This window comes from Orycteropus afer, unplaced genomic scaffold, assembly GCF_000298275.1.
Source record: "Orycteropus afer afer isolate SDZICR_OR568_19922 unplaced genomic scaffold, OryAfe1.0 scaffold00003, whole genome shotgun sequence".
Lineage (NCBI taxonomy): Eukaryota > Metazoa > Chordata > Mammalia > Tubulidentata > Orycteropodidae > Orycteropus > Orycteropus afer.
In genome coordinates, this window is record NW_006921590.1 from 24,170,470 (window position 1) to 24,195,635 (window position 25,166).

Below are 25,166 nucleotides of genomic sequence, written 5' to 3' on the forward strand. Positions count from 1 at the left end.
CAAAAAAGAGTCGATACTTTTGAGTTTTGGTGCTGGTGAAGAATGCTGAAAGTACCATGGACTGTTAAAAGAACTAACAGATCTGTCCTGGAGGAAGTGCACCCGAAATTCTCCTTGGAATCGAGAATGGCCAGACTTTGTCTCACCTATTTTGGTCATGTTGTCAGAAGGGACCATTCCCTGGAGAAGGATGTCATTCTTGGTAAGGTGTAGGGTTGATGAAAGAGGGGGAGGCCTTCAACAAGATGGATTGACATGGTGGCTGCGATGATGGGCTCAAGTATAGCAGGGATCGTGGAGCTGGCGTGGGATTGGGCAGTGTTTCGTTCTGCTGTGCATGGGGTTGCTATGAGTAGAAAATGACTCGATGGCACCTAACAACAACAACAACAACTAACCATAAGATTGGAAGTTCAAATCTACCCAGCAGTGCCATGGAAGAAAGGATTTCTGTAAGTTTCCAGCTACCAGTGGAACACAGTTCTATTCTGAAACACATAGGGTTTCCAGGAGTTAGAATCACCTTTTTTTTTTTTTTTTATGATGGATAAGTTACATTTTTAGTCATTTATCCAGGTTCTGAGTGAGAAGTGTCTGTGACCATTAACCTTCACATCCTCAGTGGAATTTTGTGGATGATATTGTTTACCTATGAATGTGTGAGTATTACCATCACTTGTCTGTCAGTTTGTCATACTGTGGTGGCTTGAATGTTGGTCTGGATATAGGAGCTCTGGTGGCATAGTGGGTAAGGCATCTGGTTGTTAACCAGAAGGTCGGTGGTTTAAGCCCACAAGCTGCTCCATAGAAAGAAGACAAGGCAATCTACTTTTGTAAAGATTTACAACTTTGGAAACCCTATCGGGGTCACTATGAGTTGGAATCTCATAGTGATTGATGGCAGTGAGTTTGGTTTGTGTGGGTATAGCCTGAAAGATCAATGGACCTTCAAATTATAGGTACAACCTTCCCAGGAGGGCTTAAAAACCTTCAGGCAGAGGGAACAGAAATTGAGGGTGTTTGTCAGTTATGTCTTGTTTTTTTTTTTATATGCTCTCCCACCCCTGAAATGTAGTCTATGCATGAGGGAACAAAGAATGAGGAAGGAAACAAACAAACAAACAAAAAAAACTTTCAGGGGAGAAGGAAATAGTACAGAAGAGACTCGACTCATCTATACACCCTTCTGCATTCATTAATCAAACATTTAATGAACATCTACATTGTACCAGGATCTTTAAAGGCACAGAGGTATGAAACAATATGTATTATACTAGTTAGATTTTGCTATGTAACAAACCACCCCAAAACTTAAACAACAACCATTATTTAGCTCATTCTTCTGTGGGCTGACTGGCAGTTCTTCCTTCAGGATTGGTTTGATATGTCTCTTCTTGGCTTAGTCATGCATTTGTAGATGACTAATTTAATTTTCTCCTTCTCCACCTTCAAAGAATGCAACATGGAGGTGTCCATAGGAATTGATATCTCAACTTCCAAAAGGCGAGTTCAGCAGACTCTTCAAGACTTACTGCCAGAACTAATGCAACAGTTGGCCTTCCTTTCCAACATCAGCTGTAGTGTTCCTGGTCAGGTCCACACGAGATTCCGTTACTTGGTTTCTGGCCCATATGGGCAGATTATCTTTGACTCACACTTTGAGAATTCCAGTGACAAGATCACCCAGGTGTTCTTGGCTGCCAAGAACAATCGTATGGATGTGGATTTTTTGCATTCCTTGGGAGAAGTTACTGTCCTGACTTCTGCTAACGTGAAGGTAATAAATGATGAGAGCCCATACTAAGAAGTCATCACGCAGGGTAGGAAGGATAAGGCTTTTGTGGCTGAGGGACAACAAAACTGTTCTTTACTGGAAATCCTACATCAAGGAAAACCATAATCTTATCTAATAAGAACCAACAAGAGGTATGTTTTCACTCAGTCAACAGCTACTGATTAAGCCCTAGAAGCTCTGTGGTGATTGATGCCAAAAGGGAGAAGAGGATAAAATCCCTGACCTCACGTTGTCCACAGTTTAGTGATCCAGATTCTCCCATGGCATAAATTCACCCCAAAGACAACTTAGGAGATGTCTGAAAACTTCTTAGCTCCTATAGGCACTCACTGTCCTCTAGAGTAAGGCTCCTGACAGCTAATGACTCAGTGTATCCCATCTCTCAAGCCCTTCTTCCTTCCCTCCTGCCCCTTAAGTTTATACCCCAAAATATGAAAGAGATGAAAAAGCTGCATGTGACATTTGTTAGGAAATGATACCCTCAAACTTTACAAGTTGTATTTAGTTTTTCCTTCAATCATTCACCCAATGAACTTTATTTCTTGACTAATATAATTCACTGTTTTTAAAAAATACATTTTATTCAAATATAATTTATGTACAGTGAAATTCACAAAACTAAAGTGACATGGGTCAATGCATTTTTTTTTTCAGTGTTCCCCCCCTCCCCTCCTACCTCTGGTAACCAACAAAGAAAGTTTCCTTCCATAGACTAATATAATTCACTGTTTGAATTAAAGTTTTCTGTGAGTAAAAGTAACACATTTTAATTATAGACAAAACATTAAAAACATATAACAGAAAATAACAATAACTTCCCCGCACATCTCTCTCTCTACACATACACACTCACATACATGTATATGCACAGACATACACTCTCAATCTTTCAATAACCCCTGTCAACATTTTGATGCTTTTGCTTTGATAAAGATGGGCATTGTAAGACAATTTCTGGAAGATGAACAGGTTAAGCTGGTTCAAATCCTTTTTTTTTTTTTTTTTCCTTGAGGGAGAGACGCAAAAGTGAATGGTTAACAACATAACATATATATGAGTACATGACAAGGAACAGGGTGGAAGACTAGATACAACCAGAGAGGTCCACCTTTGCATTTTTAAGAAATGTACAACTTATAGCATCCTTCTCTGTTATTTCTCACCTCACTCCCCACCCCACCCCCCAAAAAAAACAGGTCCTTTTAGTGTTTACAGATGGACTGGATGATGATTTAGAGAGACTTAAGGAAAAATCCAGGCTCCTCCGCACTGCAGGTAAGTGTACTGTTTTGCCCCGTGAGGGCTGTTCCTCTCATTGGAGCTGAAATACACTTTCAGATTTCCAGATGGCACTGGGCTCCATTAAGTGTCCTGTATGCTGACTCAGATGGTTGGAGCTCAGTGCCTAGGAGGCTGATGCCCAGTTTCCCTCTTTGTATGAGTCAAGGGGTATTCAGGGCTGAGAGATACCTCACCTATCCCTGACATGACCAGGGTCTCTCTGACACAAGACTTTCCAGTTACCAGCCAGGCATCTGCACTGTCAAAGCACTTTCATGGGAAGTAGTGCTGCTTGTTTGTTAAGGCTGCCTAGGAGCTCTGGTGGCATAGTGCCTAAGGCATTTGACTGCTAACCAGAAGGCTGGAGGTTCAAACCCACGCAGCCACTCTGCATAAAGAAGATGGGGCAATCTACTTCCTTAAAGATTTACCACCTCAGAAACCCAATGGGAGTAACTATGAGTCCGAATCAATTAGCTGGCAGTGAGTTTGGTTTTTGAGAAGTCCCTGGGGGGTGCAAATGGTTAACACTGTATTGTATATTGCCCCTTATTGTATATTGCCTTTCCCTTTACCTAAGTCAGAACAGTTCTTAAAGCATGCATGCCATGAGCTGTTTTTGATTTTAATAAAAATGCAGTTTTGAGACAAAACAAGTAAAGGGTATGAAATGATGGGATGGTTGATAACTACCTGGGGCTAAGACAAAGACAGAGCATTCAAATGACACATAAGAAAATCACCCATCTGTTGATATTTCCAAGGGCTCTCTGGACTCCTAATCGTTGCCTTGGAAGGTGTCCAGAAATTAGAAGAGCTCCAGGAGCTGGAATTTGGCAGAGGATTTGGATATAAGCAACCTCTGAGCATCACACTGCGATCCCTCCCAAAGCTCTTACTGAAGCAACTTGTAAGTGTATTTTTGAACACTGTTTTTCACGAGGTCTTATTAATTATAATAAATGTTGAAACCTAGAAAGCCTTCTTTCTCTTTCATGTATAATACAATGTAGGCTAACACAGATGAAAAAGATCACGTGTGATATGGATTCTGTTTTTCAGGACACAATTGTAGAAAGAACATGCTGCAGTATGTACAGGCAATGTTTTGGAGAAGAAGGAGACAAAGGAGATGGTGGGAGTCCTGGGAGCAAGGTGGGAATTTGTTGGGCGGGAATGTGGAGAGGGAGAGAGGTGACACTTTGGTACCTACTTGATACCAGGCCCTGTGTGATGTGTTTAACAATCTTTTTCTAATTTTAAAGGAGCCCTTGTGGTGCAGTAGTTAAGTGCTCAGCTGCTAACCAAAAAGTTGGTGGTTCAATCCCATCAGTCGCTCTGTGGGAGAAAGAGGCAGTCAGCTTCCATAAAGATTACAACATTGGAAAGCCTATGGGGCAGCTCTACTCTGTCTCACATTGTCGCTATGAATTGGAATAGACTTGATGGCAATGGGTTTTGAGTTCTTTTCCCCCTAATTTTACCTTCCTAAATAAACCTTTGAAGTAGATGTTATTTTACAGGGGTGCAGTTGAGGTTCAGAGGGGGAAATGTCATTTTCCCTAAATTGCAGTTATGAAGGGGCAAATTGGAATTTAAGCCCCTAGGTCTACTTGACTCCAAGTCTCTCATTCTTTCCTCTGATATTATGCTGCCTACTCATATTTGACAAATACTTTTCCCAATTCTGTCATGACACACAAATTTTCCCTTGACTACAGAATTTTCACTTGTCTCACATTTGCTATCATTACAGTAGTAAATACTTCTTCCCTTCTCACCTAACACTCTTTCCCAAGTGACATTAGTTACACTAGACTCCCTGTCCGCCATCCCCATGTTGTTCTTTAATATCAGATTGGTGAATTAGAAAATTAAACTTGGAAACCATTTGATATAATTTCTTTGCAATTCAGGGACAGTGCCTCAAAGAGGCACTTTCCCATTTTTTGCTTCTCTTCTCTTTCAGCTGTTGGAATCCAGTGGTGAGTTGTACTGCTTGTGTTGACTTTCACAGCTTTGTTGATCACAAATAGAATATGGCACCCAAGTCTTAGTGTTTAGACTGAAAAAAAAAAATTTCTCTATAAAATGGCAAGCCAGACTTCCTTTAGAAGAAATGAGTTTTTCTGTTTAGGATGTTAGAGAAAGTGAAGGGGAAAAAAAAAAAAAAAAACTAAATAGCTGAGTTATACAGAAATAAGCATCCATTTCTCACAAGTGATATGGCTGGTAACCTCATTGCTTACTGATGTTCTTTACAACAAGGTAAAAAATCTTCTTCAAGAGTAAGAAGTTTTCTTTGAATTTTTAGCTGGAAACCAATCTTAGTTTGAATTTTCAAAATAGCGTGATTTATAATAGTTCCCTCCTGCAATTATTATTTAGGAAACACTGAGTTTTTGTTATAGATATAGAAACTTTGGCAAAGGATATTGGTGATGCTTTCACAACATGATCAGTGTAATTGATCTCACTGAATTGTAGATGTGAAAAATGTTGAATTGGCAAATGTGTTATCTATAGTTTAAAACAATAAAAAAATTGAATTATACTGCTGTTTGTGGAATAAAGAAGGTGACGAGCTAAAAAAATGATTTACGAAGATATTTTGGGAAAAAATGAATAGGTTGACTATGAAGCCCAAGAAGTCTGCAAGTTTCCATTTTAACAAGGCCAAGAATATTTCTGCAGCCTGAACACCTAGCATTGTGCTGGGAGGTCTATTAAAACACCTAGTAGACTCTCAATACAATGTCAGTTCAGGAGGCAAAGGGTATCTATTGTTGACAATATTTGCTTCACATCAAATTGAGAAATGAAGAATTTAGAGTCTAGCTTATTTATTTCAATTTCTCTTTTTCCTAGGGAGAAAGGGGTCCTGATGGATTACCGGGCCATCCTGGTGAAGAAGGTGTACCTGTAAGTAGTGAATCTTAATTTTTTTCTTTGAAGGACTATGGTAAAGGGTCAAATATTGGCAAACCTTACTTGCACTTAAGTCATGAAAGTTTTTCTCATCTTTACAATCTAAAATGGGTTTAAAACATCTATATTAAATAATCATTTATTAAAACAAATATCAGGTGGATTTTTTTTTAAAGATACAGCCTCTAAAATGTGTTTATGATGAAGTATGGTCGTTTTGATTTTTAATCAGTGAGTTGAGATAACTAAAAATGTAATCTTTGTGTAATGTGTGTGAAGATTAGCTATTAATTGTGAGCTAAGTTGCAAAATAACTTGTTACTATTAATAATGTAAGTTACTGCGTGGTGCAAATAGTTTGCACTTGGCTGCTACCCCGAAAGTTGGCAATTTGAACCACCCAGCAGCACCATGGAAGAAAGGCCTGGGGACCTGCTTTGTAAAAATTACAGCCAAGAAAAACTTTCAAAGCTCAGTTCTACTCTGTAACACGTGGGTTCACCATGAGTCAAAATGGATTCAATAGCAGTGGGCTTTATTTATAAAGTACTCGTGTTTCTAAGTGGCTTAACAAAATGAATCGAAGAAGATCCAAGTTCATTCTTACAACTGGATTACTGAGATGGCTTCCTGAGTACCAAGAAGATAATGGTGTTGTAGATACCCACCAGTGGTTTGCATAAAATCCATTGGAATGTGCTGGACAAGGAAAAGTTATCTATCATGTGATTAACTATGGGAAAAAAATGTATATATATACAAGGAATTAGAGCTATGGGACTAGAGCATAGTAGGGCCCATCTTTATCATATAATATAAATATCAGAAGGATGTGAAAACCCCAAAGTATGTTTTCAGTTAATTTTGAATTATGGTAAACTCCTTTGCCACAGGTGTCTATTTTAAAGTTGATTTGTATATACTACTAGGTCTCAAACTTTGTGGACTAAAGATACCTTTACATTCTTTAAAGATTATTGAAGACTTCAATGAACTTTTGTTTATGGGGATCATAATTATTAATATTTACCATATGAGTAATTGAAACTGAGAAAAATTTACCTATTATTTTATTTAAAAATAACAAAATAGACGCCTTATACATTACCATAAATGACATATTTTTAAGTCAAAAATAGCTATATTTTCCAAAGGGGGAAAAAATAGTGAGAAGAGTGGCATTGCTTTCATATTTTCACGTTTCTCGGATGTTTAGCTTAGTAGGAGACAGCTGGAACCTTAGATCTGCTTTTGTGTGCACTCTGTTGTGACATCATACACTATGTGGCCTCTGGAAAACTTTCCTGAACAACTAACTGTGAGAGAGCAAGAGTGAAAAAAGAAAGTAACACTTAAGTGTTATTGGAAAAATAGTTTTAATCCTGTGAATCCCATCATAAGTTGGATCAAACTTTGAGAAATGCTGATATATAAGCATTAATATTCTTATTGCTTTACTTGGAGTAGCATATTGTTTTATTATTCTGAACATCTAGGTTGTCTAAATTTGGAAAATAAGTCCTAATTAGAGAAAAATAAAACTGTTGAAATCCACGTTAGCTGGTCCATTTCTTTTATTATGTTTATGCTCCTTTTCTCTTTATTTTGCCTCAATAACCATAGCCCAAGGAACTCTGGTGGCATAGTGGATAAGGTATTTGTCCGTTAATTAGAAATCAGTGGTTCAAACCCAGCAGCCACTCTGTGGAAGGAAGATGGCACAATCTACTTCAGTAAAGATTCACAGCCTCGGAAACCCAATGGGGGTTGCTATGAGTCAGAAGCGACTCAATGGCAGTGAGGTTTTTTTTTTTGGTTTAAGCATAGCCTTGTTGTTGTTGTTAGCTGCTGTCCAGTGGCCTCCTGTATGGCAATTCCATGCCCAACAAGATCAGACCATTATGATCCAGAAGGTTTTCAGAAGTAGATTGCCAGACTTTTCTTCCTAGTCTGCTTGGTCTGGAAGTTCTCCTGAATCCTGTTCAGCGTCAGAGCAACACATAAGCCTCCACTGACAGATGATTGGTGGCTGCACATGAAGGACATTGGCTGGGAATTGAACACAAGTCTCCCCCCTGGTGTGGGAGAATTCTTTCACTGAAGCACAACTGCACTCAAACATAGCCTTAGATGTTATAAATAAATTCAGGAATGTGAATTATGTATTTTCACCATTTTGTTTAGGACTAGTGAAAAAGTTTCTTCCTATTTTTGTGATATTTTTTAAATGTCTCTTAAGTGTCATTTCCCTCTTCTCTGTTTGATATAGGATGGCCAGAGGTTCAGTGAGCCTGGCCAAATTTAAGAGAATAACTTAAGGCCCATCCAATCCATTAGGATCCTTGACTCTAATTTCAGACAGACAGGATAAATAAGGATAAAAACTCAAGCCTATTTGCTTTTTTCTGAGGGATAATTTTGGGAAAATATTATCTATTTAAGTATGTACATATACATACTACTGAAACTTCAGAAGTCACAAGAGTGGTTTTTTTTTTTTTTTTTTAAGTTTGTTAAAAATTAAATCATAAGAATTTCTCCTTAGTGTCCATGCTTAATTGGGAGCATCTGTTTTGAAATACTAACTCTTCTAATAAACAAAACAGCAATTACTCAGGATTGGTAACACTGTATATAATGCAAGATAGTACAGTATCTATATTTTTTTAGGATTAAATTCTGTAGAGGAAGATTGTATTCATTTCCTAAGCTGTGTAACAAACTACACAAAGTAGGTAAGTGGGTGCCATTAAACAACAGAAATTTAATGTCTCTTAGTTCTGGAGGCTGAGAGTCTGAAATGATGGCATCTACTAATTTATTCTGAGGCTTCCAAGGAAAATCTATTCCATGGCTTCCTCCTAACTTCTGGTGGCTACAGGTATTCCTTGGCTTGCAGCTGCAATCAAGTGGTGCCCTTCCTCCATCTCTCTGTGTCTGTTCTCTTTTGTAAGAACAGCATTCAGATGGAATTAAGAGCCACCCTACTCTGGTATAACGTCATGTTAACTGATAACATCAAAGACCCTATTTTGTAACAAGCTCTTGTTCACAGGTTCGAGGCATTAGGACTTTAACATATCTTCTATTGAATTGGGGACACAATTCAATCCATACAAAGCGTAAACACCAAACATTGAACCTAAAAACACATATTGATCATGAAGAACGGGAAAAACATGTAACCTAAAAACACATATTGATCATGAAGAACGGGAAAAAACATATTTTATTTATTTATTTTAATATTTTTATTGTAGGAGCTCTGGTAGCATAGTGGCTAAAGCACTTGACTGCTAATCAGAAGGCTGGCGGTTCAAACCCACCAGCCACTCCTCGGAAGGAAGGTTGGGCAATCCTACTTCCTGAGTGATACTGCCTCGGAAACCCAAGGAGGGGTCGCTATGAGTCGGGGCCGACTCGATGGCACATAACAACAACAACAACATTTTTATTGTGACTTGGGTGAGAGTTTACAGAGCAAATTCATTTTCCATACAGCAGTTCATACACATTTTGTTTCATGGCATTGACTCGAATTCCCCACAGTGTAACACCTCTCTTCCCACTTCTTCCCTGTAGTTACCTCTTTTCTGTGTCCTTCCTTCCTATGCATTCTTGCCCCCTGAGCTATCTCCCTGTGCAAACACTGCCCTTCTCTTCTCCCGTGATTGATCACTCTAAGGAGTATATCTACCTGATGTAAATGTTCACCCCATATGCCTCTCTACTGAAAACAGACATTTTAAAAACCGTCTATTGTGTGTCAGGGCCTGCATTAGGATTTTGTGTACATTATCACATTTAATCCTCATCACACACCTATGGTATGTGTTAATATTTTCATTTTAGACTTGCTAAGGTCCTCAGAAGTAAAGTTGGGCAGTCCTACTTCTGTAGTGATACTGCCTCGGAAACCCAAGGAGGGGTCGCTATGAGTCAGGGCTGGCTTGACGGCACATAACAACAACAACAACAACAAGGTCACATAAGGACCCTTGTAGCTCAATGTTTAGGCACTTGGCTGCTGACTGAAAGGTCAGAAGTTTGAACCCACCCAGTGGCTCTATGGGTAAAAAGTCCTGGTGTTTTGCTCCCATAAAGATTACAACCTAGGAAACCCTATGAGACAATTCTATTCTGTCACATAGGGTCATTACAAGTCAGAATCAATTTGATGGCACACAACGACAAAGCTCACATAGGGAGGGTTGGATATGTGCCCAAACCCGTGTCTATCTTATGCCAGAACCTGTGCTTTTCACATTATCTATTGTTGTTTTAGTATAAAACACTTTGTTTGCTCAACCATATGATTAGCGAATTGCTTTCAATACATTATCTCATGTGTTCAACACAACAATCCTATGAGATGGTTGAAATCAATATTATCTATATCCACATTTTATAAATGGAAGAATGTGATTCAAGCTCACAAAACAAGTTTCAGGTAGAGTTAGGACTTGAGCCATGTCCTTTGATTCTTAATCCACAGTGCTTCTCACTCTACCATGTGCCCTTTTGCTATTCTGGGCAGCTTAGGTGGGCCAGGTATACAGCCTCACTAAGCTGGAGTTAGATGTTACATTTACAGACCCTCTTTTGATGAAATCTGGGATGTGTGGTACTTTATAATGAATATTTAATTGATTTGGCAAAAGCCACATTTCTCATTTCCTTCCTTATCCCATATCAAGATCAAAAAGTATGAGCATTAGTTCATTCTTAAAATCCTGATTGGATGTCTCCTGTGTGCAGATGAAGCTTCTATTAGTTTTGCAGGCTGCCATAACAATAAGACTATGCTTGAGGATGGAGACCAAAAAGTAAATAGATGAGACATTGTCCTTGCCTTCAGAATGCTCACAATATAGCAGGAGATTCTGTTAGGGTGAAAAAGAAAAACCAAAACTAGCCCACTATGATATGATGTGCTAAGTATTGACACAGTGGTATTCCCAAATACTACCAACAAACCCTACCACTTGTCTGTCAGATTGTCATACTGTGGTGGCTTGCATGTTGCTGTGAGGCAGGAGGCTATGCCACCAGTATTTCAAATACCAGAAGGATCACCCAAAGTGGGCAGGTTTCAGTGTAGCTTCCAGACAAGATAGTCTGGGAAGAAGAATGGGGCCATCCATTTCTGAAAGAATTGGTCACTGAAAACTTTATGAATAGTAGTGACACATTGTCTGATATATTACTGGAATACTTGATGAATAGCTGTAAAACATTGTCCAATATAGTGCTGGAAGATGAGCGCCACATGTTAGAAGTCACTCAAAATACAACTAGGGAAGAGCTGCCTCCTCAAAATAGAGTTGACCTTAATGACGTGGATGGAGTAAAGCTTACAAGACCTTCATTTACAGGGCATGACTCAAAATGGGAAGAAATAGCTGGAAACATACATTAATAATGGAACATGGAATGTACAAAGTATGAATCTAGAAAAATTGGAAGTTGTAAAAAATGAAATGGAATGCATAAAGATCCATATCCTAGGCATTAGTGAGCTGAAATGGACTGGTATTGGCCATTTTGAATTAGACAATCATATTATCTACTATGCTGGGAATGACAAATTAAAGAGGAATGGCATTACATTCATTGTCAAAAAGAACATCTCAAGATCTATCTTTAAGTACCGTGCTGTCAGGGATAGGATAATATCCATATACCTACAAGGAAGACCAGTTAATATTACTATTATTCAAATTTGTGCACCAACTACTAAAGCCAAAGATGAAGACACTGAAGATTTTTACCAACTTCTGCAATCTGCAATTGAACAAATATGCCATCAAGATGTAATGCTAATTATTGGTGACTGGAATGTGAAAGTTGGAAACAAAGAAGAATCACCAGTAGTTGGAAAATATGGCCTTGTTGATATGATAGGAATGATGTCGGAGACCACACGATAGAATTTTGCAATTCCAATGACTTATTCATTGCAAATACCTTTCTTCAACAGCGTAAGTGGTGGCTATACATATGGACCTTGCCAGATGGAATACACAGAGATGAGATCAACTACATTTGTGGAAGAAGGCAATGGAGAAGCTCAATATCTTTACCCAAAAAAGGGCCTGGAGCTGACTGTGGAACAGACCATCAACTGCTCATATGCAAGGTCAAGTTGAAACTGAAGACAATGAAAACAAAGTCATGAGAGCCAAAATATGACCTTGATTATATTCCATCTGAACTTAGAGGCCATCTGAAGAATGGGAGCTCTGGTGGCATAGAATGGATTTGATACATTGAACACCAATGACTGAAAAACCAGACAACTTGTGGGATGACATCAAGAGCATCATAAAAGGTCATTAAAAAGACAGGAAAGGAAAAAAAGACCAACATGGATGTCAGAAGAGACTCTGAAACTTATTCATGAGGAGAGTAGCTAAAGCAAATGGAAGAAATAATGAAATGAAAGAGCTGAACAGAAGATTTCAAAGACAAAGTAAAGTATTATAATGAAATATGCAAAGAGCTGGAGTTAGAAAACCAAAAGGGAAGAACATGCTCGGCATTTCTCAAACTGAAAGAACTAAAGAAAAAATTCAAGCCTCAAATTACAATATTGAAGGATTCTATGAGCAAAATATTGAATGATGCTGGAAGCATCATAAGAAGATGGAAGGAATATACAGAATCACTATACCAAAAAGAATTGGTTAATATCTAACTATTTCAGAAGATACCATATGATCAAGAACTAATGGTATTAAAGGAAGAAGTCAAAGCTGCACTGAAGGAATTGGTAAAAAAACAAGCTTCAGGAATCGATGGAATACTGATTGAGGTGTTTCAACAAACAAATGCAGTGCTGGTGGCACTTACTTGTTTATGCCAAGAAATTTGCAAGACAGTACCTGGCCAACTGACAGGAAGAGATCCATATTTGTGGCCATTCCAAAGAAAGGTGATCCAACAGAATGTGGAAATTATCTAACAATGTCACTGATATCACACGTGTAAAATCTAGCTGAAGATAATTTAAAAACAGTTGTAGCAGTATATTGACCTGGAACTTCCAGAAATTCAAGCTGGATTCAGAAGGGGACATAGAATGAGGGATATCATTGCTGATGTCAGATGGATCTTAGCTGAAAGCAAAGAATACTAGAAAGATATTTACTTGTGTTTTATTGACTATGCAAAGACATTTGACTGTGTGGATCATAACAAATTATGGATAATATTCCAAAGAATGGGAATTTCAGAGCACTTAATTGCTCTCATGAGGAACCTGAACATAGTCTAAGAGGCAGTTGTTCAAATAGAACAAGGGAATACTACAAGGCTTAAAATCAGGAAGGCATATGTCAGGGTTGTATCCTTTCACTGTACTTGCTCAATCTGTATGCTGAGCAAATAATGTGAGAAGGTGGACTATACAAAGAAGAATACGGCATCAGGGTTGGAGGAAGAACCACTAACAACCAGCAATAAGCAGAGGACACAACCTTGTTTGCTGAAGGTGAAGATGACTTAAACCACTTACTGATGAAGATCAAAGTCTACAGTATGGATTACAGCTCAACATAAAGAAAATGAAAATCCTCATAACTGCACCAATAAGCAGCATCATGATAAATGGAGAAAAGATTGATGTCAGGGATTTAATTTTACTCGGATCCACAGTCAACACCCATGGAAGCAGCAGTCAAGAAATTGGACGTCATTTTGCATGGGGAAAATTTGCTGTGACCTCTTTAAATTGTTAAAGAGCAAAGATGTCACTTTGAAGACTAAGGTGTGCCTGATCCAAGCCATGGTATTTTCAATTGCCTCATATGCATGTGAAAGCTGGACAATGAATAAAGAAGACCGAAGAAGAGTTGGTTTCTTTGAATTGTGGTGTTGGTGAAGAATACTGAAAATACCATCTGGTAGTGTAGTGTCTAAGGCACTTGACTGCTAACCAGAAGGCTGGCAGTTCAAACCCACCAGCCACTCCTCAGAAGGAAGGTTGGGCAATCTACTTCTGTAGTGATACTGCCTCAGAAACCCAACGAGGGGTCTCTATGAGTCAGGTCTGACTCAATGGCACATAACAACAACAGCCAGAAGAATGAACAAATCTGTCCTGGATGAAGTGCAGCTGGAATTCTCCTTGGAAGTGAGAATGGCCAGACTTCATCTTACCTATTTTGGTCATGTGGTCAGAAGGGACCATTCCCTGGAGAAGTGTATCATGCTTGGTAAGGTGGAGGGTCAGTGAAGAAGGGGGAAACCCTCAACGAGATGGATTGACACAGTAGTTTCAACAATGGACTCATGTATAGCAAGGATTGTGAGAAGGCACAGGACAGGGTAGTGTTTTGTTCTATTGTACATAGGGTTGCTGTGACTTGGAGCTGACTTGATGGCACCTAACAACAACAACATGCCAACTGAAGGGACAATTGGATGGGGTCAACCAAAAATTTTTCTCAGAAGAGAGGATAATATGATCTATGTTTCAGGAATGGGTAGGATTTCACCTAAAAAAAATAAAAAAAGTAGCGGGGGGAGTTCTGGTGGTGTAGTGCCTAAGGCATTTGACTGCTAAGGAGAAGGCTGGAGGTTAACCTAGAAGAGAAAAGTGTTAAGTATGCTTTATTTTTTGTGGCTCCATAAGGAACTCTCCATTAAGTTTCAGCTATCTGAAGGAAATTTGACATAGTTTTTGCTTTCATTTGAACTCTGAAGGTTTGTCCATGTAGCTTGACTGAATTGGGCTGTGTGTGGGAAGATCAATAATTTGAGTTTGTATTATTTTGGGTTGTTAATGTGGGCAGCTAAAGAGTGCATAATCTGGTTGCCTTGCAGGTGATCTGATCAGATCTTTAAGGATGTAGAAGGACTGTGCCATATTTTAATCATTCTGATTGTCATTATTACTGGTTTGAATTGCCTGGGTAGTGATAGAGACAGTTGCTTGACTGTCCTTTTATGTATCTTTATTGAACAGGGAAAAAGAGGCCCCCAAGGTCTTCCTGGACTCCGAGGGGAGGAAGGATGCCCTGGTCTGAGGGGACCTAAGGTGAGTGTGACCTTGAGCTGTGGAATTCATTCCCTATCTCACTTTTAGTTTTGAGTTTGAAGAAAATCCTAATTCTTCAACATAGTTATGGAGTCTTAGCTCCTCCTTAACTTGTCTTTGTAAATATTTCCCAGAAATAGAGCCTGAGAAAAGGAGTAAGATCAAGTAATTTACTGGGAGGTTATCAAGAAAACATTAGTAGAGGAGTGGAGAAATAAGATAGGGAGGGAAAGTGGCCTAAAAAAGTTATAAACCAGATTACCACTGGTGGTAGATGGAACTTAATCTTGCAGGGAAACTCTGGGAGCCATTGCTGACCATGTACTTTAACGTGATCCCACTTGAAGGGCAAAGGACCTGGGGTGTTTATACATCAACTCTTATCAGGCATCAGTTGAGGGCTGCTTGTGGGAACATTAATTCCCCAGCACTTCTGGCCTCTTCTGCATGTGGCTACAGCAGGCTCTGGTTCCAGAGAAAACACTAAGAGAAGAGTAGTAAGTGCTGGTGGTTGGAAGTTGGACTTGAGAGCACTGAAATTTAAAAGACTAAAGCAATGTAGATATAGGTAGGACACATTTTATGAGTACTTGCGCTAAATATTCCTCAGTCTTCCAAGAAGGGAGAATCTTTTAAATAAGGCCATGGAAACTTTTTTATAACCTTAGTGTCCTAAAATAAGTTTTCCTGACCACAATGACCATATCCTGTATATGCTAGCAAGTTATATTTCCATTCATCTATCCTGTTGTTCCTAGAAGCTCTTTCATGTTTGTTAGCCAGTATATTCATATTTTTATTTGAAAAAATATGCTTGTTATAGCAATTGGTGGCAGATCACTAGTGTTCCCTGATGATCAGGGACTCCTCTTAGAAGAGGAGTTGCAAAAGTGGAATTTTTTTTGAAGTCACAATCAAAGGGAGTGATGGTAGTAATCAGTCCTGTGACATCCACTAGAGAAGACATCTTCATTTTGATCTAAAAATTGTATTCTCTGGAAATTAAAAATGTATGGTATCCTAAATGAAATAAAGTGTTAAAAATATCATGCTCCTTTCTTTTGATTTCATTTTCACTTTAGGGAGCAAAAGGATTTTCAGGAGAGAAGGTATGTGACTTCCTTTACTCTTCTTAAACTGGATAGCAGTTTCTTTGTGAAACACAGTAATTATTCCAATTGGTTTTCCTTTGCTTAAGTGAGTCACAATTTTTAGAAAAATGTAAGATGAAATCATTTTAGCCCAAACCACCATACTAATGACTAAGTAGGGAGCTCTGGTAGCGTAGTGCCTAAGGCACTTGATTGCTAACCAGAAGGCTGGTGGTTCAAACCCACCAGCCACTCCTCGAAAGGAAGGTTGGGCAACCTAATTCTGTAGTGATACTGCCTTGGAAACCCAAGGAGGGGTCACTATGAGTCGGGTCCAACTCGATGGCATGTAACAGCAACAACAACAAAGACTATGTATAAGATATGTATTTCAGGTTTAGGCAAGTGATATGTATTAGTATCCTCAAATCTTGGTTTTTATACTAACTGAGCCACCATATTTACCACATGATGATCTGAAGGAATTGGTACAGAATTCAGAGGATTGTAGGGAGGGTCTGGTCAAGTGAATGTCAAATGCAAAAGGGATTCTAGGATAGAGCTGTTGGGAATGGAGCTGGTATACAAAGGAATTACTTTGCATTTCGATTCAGAACTAGAGTGTATCCATTTATTCATTCAACAAATATTTATTAGGTTCCCACGTTATTCTAGGGAGTGATTATAAAGTGATGAACAAGACATAGAAAGACTCATGGAGCTTCCTTACTCATATTATTTGGTATCACTGATTCATCTTCCATGATGTGTGTCAAGTGTGTCTAGTTCAAGGGTCTGGTATGCTTATTTTCGTATACTAACTCAGCTGAACTTTAGTTGGAAAAAAAAGATTGAAAATTGACTTTCCTGTGTGAACAGTAGGAATAAATCAGCTATTCTATACATGCAAAATGAACTTTATTCTGCTTTCAAAACTCTGGATTTATTCTTCAAAAGACATTTTATAATGAATGGATTAATTATTATTTTGAGGTAGTTGGAGAAACGAAAGCTCATAACTTGAAAGTGATGGAATATTTGATGAGCTGTCACTGTGCAGCTGCCTAATTTTACTCTTATTTAGTTTGCCTCATTTTTTCCGTTATTTTCTTAAGGAGATGTTTTAAAAGTATTATTATTATGAGTCTCTCAAAATGCATGCACATGCACACACATTTTTAATTTCTCCTTTATCTGTGATCTTCCAAGTTCCCATTGCAAAGATTAATTCAGAGACTTTGGCAGTATTTTTAAATTAGAGAAAAAACCGGTGACAGAAGGACCGCATTTAGCATGCAGTTAGCCAGTGAGAAATGTTTCGTTCAGTCTTGTGAAAGATTGTTTGTTCTCAGTGCAAAAGTTTAAAAGGAAATCTTACTATCCAAAATTTGGGATGTTTTCTTATCTTTTTTTTTTTTTTTTTAGCATCTGAAACTGTCAGGAAAAGCAGTATGTAATTCTAATGACTAATTCAGAAAGAAAGTAACTCCAGTGCTGTTTCAGGAAGTCTGTATTTTTTGTCAACTGAAAAAAAATATTACCAACGAAAGTAACATCAAAGAAATAACCATGTGCACCCGTTCTTCTTATCTTTAACATTCTGATCTTCCTTTGCTCACAGGGTGTCCCTGGTGAGGACGGTATTGACGGCTTGAATGGAGAACAGGTAAAGAAAGCTTCTCATTCTTCTCCCTTCCCCCACTGGTAAATACTCTCTATTTATACTTTTCATGATTAGTCCAGAAAGTTTAATGAGAATATGCAACAATGTCTAAAGTTAATTTATGTCTTTGCCCTTATTGTAAAAACACAAGGATTCTAGAAACTCAGTCCTAACACTTTCCATCCCATAGTATATATTATTGTCTAGTATTTTGTTTCCATCCTTTAAAAAAATTGTTAAATTCTATCAATTAGACATTGATATTGTTTTGTATAGCCAATACTTGTCTGGATCTACCCTCACATTTTCTAGTATCTCTGATGCCTTCCTTTGGGATCATGGTTCTTTTTTTTTTTTTTTTAATTGTGATTTGAGTGAAGGTTTACAGAGCAAATTTACTTTCCATACAGTGGTTCACATATACTTTGTCTCATGACATTGACCACAGTTTACCACAATGCAACAGCTCCCCTCCCACTTCCTCCCCATAGTTACCTCTTTCCAGTGTCCATCCCTCCGTGCATGCCTGCCCCCTGAGTTGTCTCCCTGTGCATAAGCAGCCCTTCTTTCTCCCAAGATTGTTCTCTTCAAGGAGTGTACCTACTTGAGGTAAATGTTCAACTCATATGCCTGTTTTTTGTTTGGCTGGAAACCACAGGTGTGGGTTCAATTTCAGATCTGAAGAGCAGCTAGGGGTCATAGTCTCAGTGGTTCCACCAGGCTCTATCGGACCAGCAAAACTGGTCCCCTCCCCCCCCTTTTTTTTTCCTCCAAATGATTTTGGGTTTTGTTCCACATTGTTCTACCTCTCTATCAAGGATCTCCTACATAGATCCCCTTTCAAGTGGATGATAGTGGTAGCCGGGCACCATCTAGTTCTTCTGGTCTCATAGTCATATAGGCTGCAGACTGAATGGTGTACCAGTCACTAGGACTAATTGTTTCCATGAAGTTTGGTTTTCTTCATTCTTCTTTGCTCTGGACGAGGAGAGACCCATTGTTGCATCTAGATGGCAGTGGGATCATGATTCTTGTCTCTAAGGTACAGCTTTCAGAATTTCCTTTAGGAAATGCCAGCTCATCATACCCTCCTTTGATTTTTGATTTTCTGAAAAATTTTACACTGTTTCTTGAAAGATAACTCATTGGGAGAACAATTCAGTGTTAATAGTTATTTTCTCTCAGCACATTGAAAATGTAATTTCATGGTCTTCTGAATTCTATTGTTTTCTAGCTTTCAGTATTACGGCTAATAAGTCATCTGTCAAAATAATTGTTTTTCCTTTGTAAGAAATCTAAAAAAAGTTCAGGCAACTTAAAATTTTCCCTTTGTTTTCACTTTCCTGTAGTTTCAAGATGATGTATCCAGATTTGTGTTTTTTTTTTTTTTTAAATTTAATGTACTTGGAACTTGTTGGAGCTTTGAATTTGAGTATTTGTGTCATCCATACGTTTTTGGAAATCCTTAAAGATGATAATTTTTAATTTTTTTTAGTCTTCCCACTTTCTCTATTAACTATGGACCACTGAGTAGAAATTTATTATGCTTTTTTATTCTACTCTCTATGTCTCTTTATAAAAAATTTTATTTTATTGTTGTTGTTGAGAATATACATAGCAACAACATTCACCAATTCGGCATTTCTGTGCGTACAGCTCAGTGACATCAATTACTCTCTTTGAGTCGTGCAACCATTCTCACCCTCCTTTTCTGAGTTGTACCTCTCCCACTAACATACATTCACTGCCCTGTAAGGTGTCTATCTAATCTTTAGAGTTGCTGTTGTCACTTTGAGCCCACATAGATACTTCTTAAAAGAGCGTAATGCTCAAGGAAGACTCTCTCTTTTTTTTAACAGTTCAGCTTAACTACTGTTTGGTTTTAAGAAGATTTCAGGGGATGTTTTTGGTTTAAAGTTTAAAGATAATCTTAAGGTAGTAGTTTCAGGGTTTCAACCATCCCCCTTGGCTCCAGAAAGTGTGAAGTCCACGAGAATTTGAAATTCTGTTCTGCATTTCCCCCCTTTGATCAGAATACTTTCATGGAATCTTTGATCAAAATGTTCAGTTATCAAGTTCTTCTGGTTTCATGGCAAAGGAGACATTTGTGGAGGCAATTAGCTATGTATTCCACATCCTTCTCCTATTCCTGATTATTCCTCTTCCTCTATGGCTCCAGGCAAATAGAGAACAGCTGTCATGCCTAGGATGGCTGCTTGCATTAAGATCTTAGGCACTATGCAATGAACTAGGAGGTGGGATAGAAGCACTAGACATATTATTAAGCAATTAACTGTATGTCTCATCAAACCATTACCCTAAATCTCCAAAGGAACCATATCCTAACTAAGTGTTTGTTTGTATATAAGCAGCCTCAGCAGCTACTCTTTGTTTCATTTTTTTTTTGTCATCATTGTTAATCATACTACCTGTTTATTTGCCTTTCTTTTCTGCATTCTGAATACACCTACTCTTCAGTGATCAACAATCCTATTATCTGACACTTCACAGTTAGACAATAGTAAAAAATCTACTATCCAGCTATTTACACATTAACAACATACATTTGTCAGTGACAAACATCGAGGTGTGAAATGAGAGTGAAGTTGCCTGTGATGGTTATGTTTATGTGCCAATTTGGCTGGACCATGATTCTCAGTGGTTTGGTAGCTATGTGATGATGTGATTTGGCAGTTACGTGATGATGTAGTCATCTTCCATTTTGTAATCTGATGTAGTCTTCTTCCATTTTTGCATGATGCTGACTTTTGCACAATGGTATGGTGTTTAGAACATAGCCATGTCAATAAGTAATTAGTGGGTGTAATTCCTTCAATTTTAGTTCACTAATTCAGTTGAATTTTTAATTTCAACTATTATATTTTTCAATCCAATAAGTTCTACTTGATTTTTCATTTTTCAAATCTGCTGGGTCTTTTTTCTAGTTGCTTGTTTTTTACTCATAATTTATTTAAATATATCAAATGCATTTATTTTATACTCTGTCTATGATAATTCCAATATCTGTAATCATTGCCATTCTGATTGTATTATCTGTTGTTTCTGTTGCTCTTCCTCATGGGTCTTCCTTATGTGTATGGTGACTTTTGATTTAAACTTAATTTTTATTGAATTTATTTGTGAGAAATCATTGAGGCCTGAGTTGGGGTTATTTGCTTCTTCATGTGTCTGGTGGTACTGCTTCCCAGGACCACTTTAAAAAAATTATCATGTTGAAGTTTTCCATACTACAGATACACAATAATCAGAAGTCCTTAGGACAGCCAATAGCCACTGCTCTTGGGATTCTTACTTTCTCTTTATTCTGGACTTTAAGGATTTTTCTTTTCCTTGTTATCTTATTAGTATATGTAAAATATGTTTTTATTTGTTATCTCAATTTCAAATTATTTTTTTTCAGTGGGAGGACTGTTCTATTCTGTTATATGGTCAGTAATAGAGTAGCTAAGAAACTTTCTACTCTTAGTTACAATGTGAAACTACTCAAAAAAGGTTTCTGGCATGACTAATATAGCAAAGAATCTATGTGTATTTATTTTCCCTTTCTCCTCTTACAGGGTGAACGTGGAGTCCCAGGGTCATCTGGAGAAAAAGGAAGCAGAGGAAATCGGGTAAAATATAGTACTCTTCTTCTCTCATTTCTACTGTATAAAGTGACATTGACCATTTATTTTGAAAGTGTGGGAAAGAATCATCTAGTGAGTTAGTGCTCGACTGAAAGTTATAAGGACAATAAATATTAGATGATTATTTGGAAACTTTACTTAAGGTCTGATGCTGCTGATAGTGAGATGAGTAATACAAATCAAGTCACTTAACCTTTTGCGTGGTATAACAGTAATCATGTCACTCCCCATTTACGAACTTTCCTCGACTCTCTGTTGTCAGTGATTTAGTATCACATCCAAAGCCCTTTCAACCACATCCTTCAATAATCTCAGTCAAGAAGTATCTTCCCCAGTTGCACACCCATCTCTGTGTTTTTGCTCATGACAGGTACTCCATCCTGGAATGCCGTTACCCTACCTCCATCCTTGGGGATTATTTGAATATCCCCTTTTCTTCAGTGTCCAGGTCCTTTTTTTCTACTTATGTCAGTCTGCAGCGCTTTCTTCCTTCTTTATATCTTCATAACTTACATTACTTGTGCTCTTTGCTTGACAGCAATTGCACATTGCCTCATGCTAGTAATTATGTTTCTATATAAAGGAAGGCATATACCTGGCATATATACTGCAACTTCTCCTTCCTATGTCCATGCCACTGCCTTTATTCTACTAACTGATTACAATCTTCTTTCCTATTAGATCCAAGAATGACTGAAGAATCTTTCTCAATAAAATACTACAATGAGCTTCTGCTGATTTATTGGATTAGATATGTTGTCAATGTTAAGTGCCATCAAGTTGTTTCTGACTCATAGTGATACTGTGTACAATAGAACAAAATACTTCCTGGTCCTGAACGATCCTCACAATTATTGCTATGTTTTGAGCCCATCATTGCAGCTACTGTGTCAATCCATCTAGTTGAGAGTCTTCCTTTTTTTCTCCTAGAAGGTGAATTTTTTTTTTTTTTTTTACTTATACTTCTTCATACCTCTTGTGGAATAAGAGTTGCATTTCACTCCAAGGATGCATGATTAGTGGTGTTAACTGATTTCCTGATAAGAGAAACAGAAAGAGTGAGAAGACATGACTCATTATTGAGGTTATTTCTAACCTGCAGTTTGTGGGTCAGATTTTGGAGAATGGAGGACACCACACTTCCTCAAGATGGGAAACCTTCAATTTTAGTTGAATTTAGTTAAGTACAATAAACATCTGTTGAGTGCATCTTACCTGTAGGGCACAAAAAAAGAGTTCAAAGATAAGTAAGACATGGCTATAGTTCAAAGCCACCACCCACTCTGTGAGAGAAAGAAGAGACAATTGACTTCTGTAAAGATATACAGCCTTGGAAACCCAGTGGGGGTTATTATGAGTCAGCATCAACTCAGTGGCAGTAGGTTATGACCAAAAAAGAGCTTATCTGATGCAGGAGAGGATTTGTACAGGGAAAACTATAATACTAGATGGTATAGGATACAAACCTGTAAGTATGGCACAAATAAAGAGTCAGTGGAGAGACGGTGACTTGGAAACTACAATGAATAGACTGGTTCTTCTTCACCTGGTCAGTCATCAAACATTACTTTAGCATCTATTATAAACTAGGCAATATTCTAGAATGGGGAACAAAATGGTCATGGACTGTGTATCCCAGAACTGGCCTCTATAGGGAGAACCAGACTTAATGAAATGATTATGTAAATAGATGTAAGATTCCCACTGAGATAGATGTATGCAGCAGAGGTAAATGACAGGGAGATCTGATCACCTGTGCAGTCAGGAAGACTCCATGCAGGAAGTGAAGATGGGGTTGAAATATAAAGGATGAATAAGTTAACCAAGTGATGAGAGAGACAGGAAGAAGCAAGGGAACAACCATCTATACTATGCCCTCATGGCATTTGAACAGGGTCCTGAAGGATGGAGAGGATTCAAGTATTTCTGAGAACACGGGAAATCAATACATTTTTACTCAGAGGAATGAGGATATAGACTTAGGGCATTCCAGTCTAAAGAGAAAGCACAAGGAAAGGCTTAAAATTAGAAGAATTTAAGGTAGGTTTCAAGAGAGAAGGATTCCAATTCAGCAGGAGTAGAAGGAAGAAATACAAAATATAAAGAGTAAGAGGGAAGTCTGGATAGGCAAGTGGGAATCAATTGAAGGCCATCTTTAGGAATTTGTTTTTGTTTTTCTACTGAGTAATTAGGGGCTATTGAAGATTTTTAGGTGAGAGAGACTCATATTCAAAGATACAGGTTTGGATGATTACTCTGGAAGCCAAGTTTCTGGGTTAGAAATAGAAGGGGCAATCATTATAGGTACCACATGCCAGATTCTGTGTTAAAGGCTTTTAATTTGCTATTGCATTTTATCCTCACAGCAGTCCTATGAGACAGGTATAGCTGTCTCACAAATGAGAAAATTGAGTCTTGGCAAAACTAAAGGAATTTGTAAATTAAGAAGGTGCCTGGGTGATGCAAAACATTTGTGCTTGACTACTAACAAAAAGGTTGACAGTTCAAACCTACCCAGCGGTACTGCAGAAGAAAGGCCTAGAGATCTGCTTGCATAAAGATGACAGCCAAGAAAACCCTATGGAGCAGTTTTACTCTGTAACACGTGGGGTCGCCATGAGTCAAAATTGACTTGATGGCAACAAGTAAATTAAGCAGCAGAATCTGAATTTAGAATTACCTAGCTTCTTTTTTCAGCCGCAGGGATCCAAGTGAGAAGAGGGAACTCAGGCACGCCCAAAGCAGCAGGGCAGGAGAGTAGGAGAAAGGGGATAAAAAAGCCAGGAACTCGGACAGAGGAGCAGTCAGCCGCAGGGATCCAAGTGGGGAGAGGAACTCAGGCACGCCCAAAGCAGCAGTGTGGGAGAGCAGGAAAAAGGGGATTAAAAGCCAGGAACTTAGACAGAGGAGCAGTCAGTTGCAGGGATCCAGGTGAAGAGAGGAACTCACGCACGCCCAAAGCAGCAGGGTGGGAGAGTGGGATAAAGGGGATTAAAAGGCCTAGGAATCTGGACAGAGGAGGAGTCAGCCGCAGGGACCCAGGTAAGGGTGATACGAGAGGTTTCCAACAGAGAGGCAAACTTGTCTGTCGGTTTGTCCTACCATGGTGACATGTTGATGTGAGTTTTGAGGCTGAGCCACTGGTGTTTCTAACCCAGTGGGATGCATATGGTGCACAGGTATCATCCCAGCTTACAGATTAAGATAGACTAGGAAGAAGGAAGAGGCTGTCCACTTCTCAAATAATTGGTCAGGGAAAACCTTATGAATAGCAAAGAAACACTGTTTGATACATTACCGTGCAATTTTATGAATAGCCCGGTTAGGTTAGAAGGTTCTGGAAATAGGACTGGGAAAGAGCTGCATCATCTGAGTAAATCCAGCCTTACTCCTATGGATAAGGTAAAGCTTCTGAGACCTCCATTTGCTGATGTGGCACCACTCAAATTGAAGAGAAAGAGCTGAAGACATCCATTAATCATTGGAACATGGAATGTACAAAGTATAAATCTAGGAAAATTGGAAGTTGTCAAAATGAAATGGAATGCATAAAGATTGATATCCTCAGCATTAGTGAGCTGAAATGGACTGGTTTTGGCCATTTTGAATGAGACAACCATATGATCTACTATGCCGGGAACGACAGTTTGAAAAGGAATGGTGTGGCATTCATCATCACAAAGGATGTTTCAAGATGTGTCCTGAAGTACAATGCTGTCAG

At 38.4% G+C, this 25,166-nt stretch overlaps 1 protein-coding gene across 1 annotated transcript in view; it reads left to right on the forward strand.

Moving 5' to 3' along the window:
• Positions 1 to 25,166, forward strand: part of LOC103194057 (collagen alpha-4(VI) chain-like) — a 169,974-nt gene that overhangs the window by 32,719 nt on the left and 112,089 nt on the right. Inside the window, exons 8-16 of the mRNA XM_042780329.1 lie at positions 1,455 to 1,777; positions 2,992 to 3,070; positions 3,841 to 3,986; positions 4,139 to 4,231; positions 5,945 to 5,998; positions 14,973 to 15,044; positions 16,127 to 16,153; positions 17,757 to 17,801; positions 21,377 to 21,430. Of these exons, the coding sequence (XP_042636263.1) occupies positions 1,455 to 1,777; positions 2,992 to 3,070; positions 3,841 to 3,986; positions 4,139 to 4,231; positions 5,945 to 5,998; positions 14,973 to 15,044; positions 16,127 to 16,153; positions 17,757 to 17,801; positions 21,377 to 21,430 (893 nt within the window). The remainder of the gene's footprint in view (positions 1 to 1,454; positions 1,778 to 2,991; positions 3,071 to 3,840; positions 3,987 to 4,138; positions 4,232 to 5,944; positions 5,999 to 14,972; positions 15,045 to 16,126; positions 16,154 to 17,756; positions 17,802 to 21,376; positions 21,431 to 25,166) is intronic.